Source organism: Triticum dicoccoides, chromosome 2B (genome assembly GCF_002162155.2).
Source record: "Triticum dicoccoides isolate Atlit2015 ecotype Zavitan chromosome 2B, WEW_v2.0, whole genome shotgun sequence".
Taxonomy (NCBI): domain Eukaryota; kingdom Viridiplantae; phylum Streptophyta; class Magnoliopsida; order Poales; family Poaceae; genus Triticum; species Triticum dicoccoides.
In genome coordinates this window covers 153,497,725-153,499,819 of record NC_041383.1, presented here as the reverse complement: position 1 = coordinate 153,499,819, position 2,095 = coordinate 153,497,725, and the positions used below count along the sequence as shown (strand labels likewise).

Below are 2,095 nucleotides of genomic sequence, written 5' to 3'. Positions count from 1 at the left end.
CCCAAGTGCATGTCGGCATTGGTATCACGAGTAGCACACATTCGTATCACGCGTAACACGCGGTTTTCTCCTTATATGTACACGGCATGGAGGTCGCACAAGCATAGCCGGCGTATGGAGTCGTTGAGCAGCGTGGGCTCCGTGGCCGCAGCGCCACCTGCAGAGCGGCTGGCGGAGCGCCCGCACGTCGTACTTCTGGCTAGCCCCGGCGCCGGCCACCTCATCCCCCTGGGCGAGCTGGCGCGGCGGCTCGTCGAGCTCCATGGCTTCGCGGCCACGGTTGTCACGTTCACCAACTTCTCCGCCCCAGAACTACTTGCTTGCCTCCCCGCCTCCGTCGCCACCGCCGCGCTCCCCGCCGTTCAGATCGACGACCTCCCCGCCACCGCCCGCAACGGCGGCGTGCTCGTGGAGCTCAGCCGCCGCTCCCTCCCCAATATCCGCGCCCTCGTCCGCTCCATCAGCAACTCCAGTACAGCCCCGCTCGCCGCGCTGGTGCCGGACTTCTTCTGCTCCAGTGCGCTGCCCATCGCCGTCGAGCTCGGCGTCCCGGGATACCTCTTCGTCCCTAGCAGCCTGGCCTATGTCGCCTTCACACGCCACATCGTTGAGCTCAACCAAGGCGCCGCTCCCGGCGAATACCGCGATCTTGTGGTGCCTCTCGAGCTTCCCGGCGGCGTCTCGCTATGCGGCGCGGACCTCCCGGACCCGGAGCACCAGCTTTACCCGCAACTTGTCGAGTGGGGCCGGAGCTACTGCCTCGCCGATGGCGTGCTGGTGAACACGTTCTACGAGATGGAACCTGCTACCGTGGAAGCGTTCAAGCAGCTGGCGGTGCCGGAACAAGGTTCATGCGCGTTCTTCTTCCCGCCGGTGTTCCCCGTGGGGCCATTCGTCAGGCAGACAGACCGCCACGAACCCACCGCCGGTGCGTTGTCGCCGTGCTTGGAGTGGCTTGATCGTCAGCCGGCCGGTTCTGTGGTGTACGTCGCCTTCGGGAGCGGCGGAGCACTTTCTGTGGAGCAGACGGCCGAGCTCGCGGCTGGTCTCGAGGCGAGCGGCCAAAGGTTTCTTTGGGTCGTGCGGATGCCAAGCACCGACGTCGGCCGTTGCGGTGCCGGCGGCGACGATCCGTTGGCGTGGCTCCCCGAGGGCTTCTTGGCGAGGACAAGTGGGAGGGGCCTAGCCGTGGCGGCGTGGGCGCCTCAGGTGCGCGTGCTGGCTCACCCTGCGACGGCCGCCTTCGTGTCGCACTGCGGGTGGAACTCGACGCTGGAGAGCGTGGGCTGCGGCGTGCCCATGCTCGCGTGGCCGCTGTACGCGGAGCAGAGGATGAACGCCGTTCTCCTGGAAGAGAAGCTCGGGATGGCGCTGCGGGTGCCGCCAGCACGAGAGGACGGCCGATGCTTGGTGACGCGCCACGAGATCGCCAAAGCTGTGAAGGAGCTCGTGGAGGGCGGTCAGAAGGTGCGCCGCCGGGTCGAGGACCTGCAGAAAGCGGCAGCACGTGCGTGGTTGCCGGAGGGGCCGTCGCGCCGGGCGCTCGAGCAGGTCGCCGTAAAGTGGAAGGCGGCGCTCGGCACCGCGAAGTAAAACACATGCAGGAATGGGCGTGCGCATGCATGTACTGCATGGTCTCCATGGCGCTCATCGTATTTATTTGCAGTGTCGTGCATGAAGTACTTTATTATTTTGTTGTCGTCTTGTGGTCATTTCGTCTGAAGTGATATAACGCGTGCTACATCTATGAATACGTGGCATATGGATCTGGTTTTTATTTTAAAAAACCGACTCTAAGTCCTAACACACCCATTAGGTGTTACGTCAATCCAAATTATTTTAAAAATAAAAGAGTTTGTCTAGGTCTCAGTCGACTGAGACTTGACGAAGTCACAGTCCACTGACGTGGCATGCATGTGGCCCTGACGAGCTGACCATGTTGTTGGAACGTGCCCACGTCCCGCACGTCAGGTGGCTAGCCATGCAGCCCGAGTCATGCGCCTCTCCAACAGCCCACGTACATCGTACTTATCTTTTCCTGCATGCTAGCGATAGCCGGCTCATGCCGTTGTACTCTCCCACGTTCTCTGCTTCT

General features: G+C 62.6%; 1 protein-coding gene across 1 annotated transcript; it reads left to right on the top strand.

The window, feature by feature from the left end:
• The first annotated feature begins 114 nt into the window (after positions 1-114).
• On the top strand, positions 115-1,798 carry LOC119367426 (hydroquinone glucosyltransferase-like). The gene has a single exon (XM_037632943.1). The coding sequence runs from the start codon at positions 115-117 to the stop codon at positions 1,591-1,593; it is 1,479 nt and encodes a 492-aa protein (XP_037488840.1). The 3' UTR covers positions 1,594-1,798.
• The last annotated feature ends 297 nt before the right edge of the window (positions 1,799-2,095 follow it).

Bases quoted from the DNA above. Each gene is read 5' to 3' on its own strand.
- LOC119367426 (XM_037632943.1), top strand. From the start codon at position 115: ATGGAGTCGTTGAGCAGCGTGGGCTCCGTGGCCGCAGCGCCACCTGCA.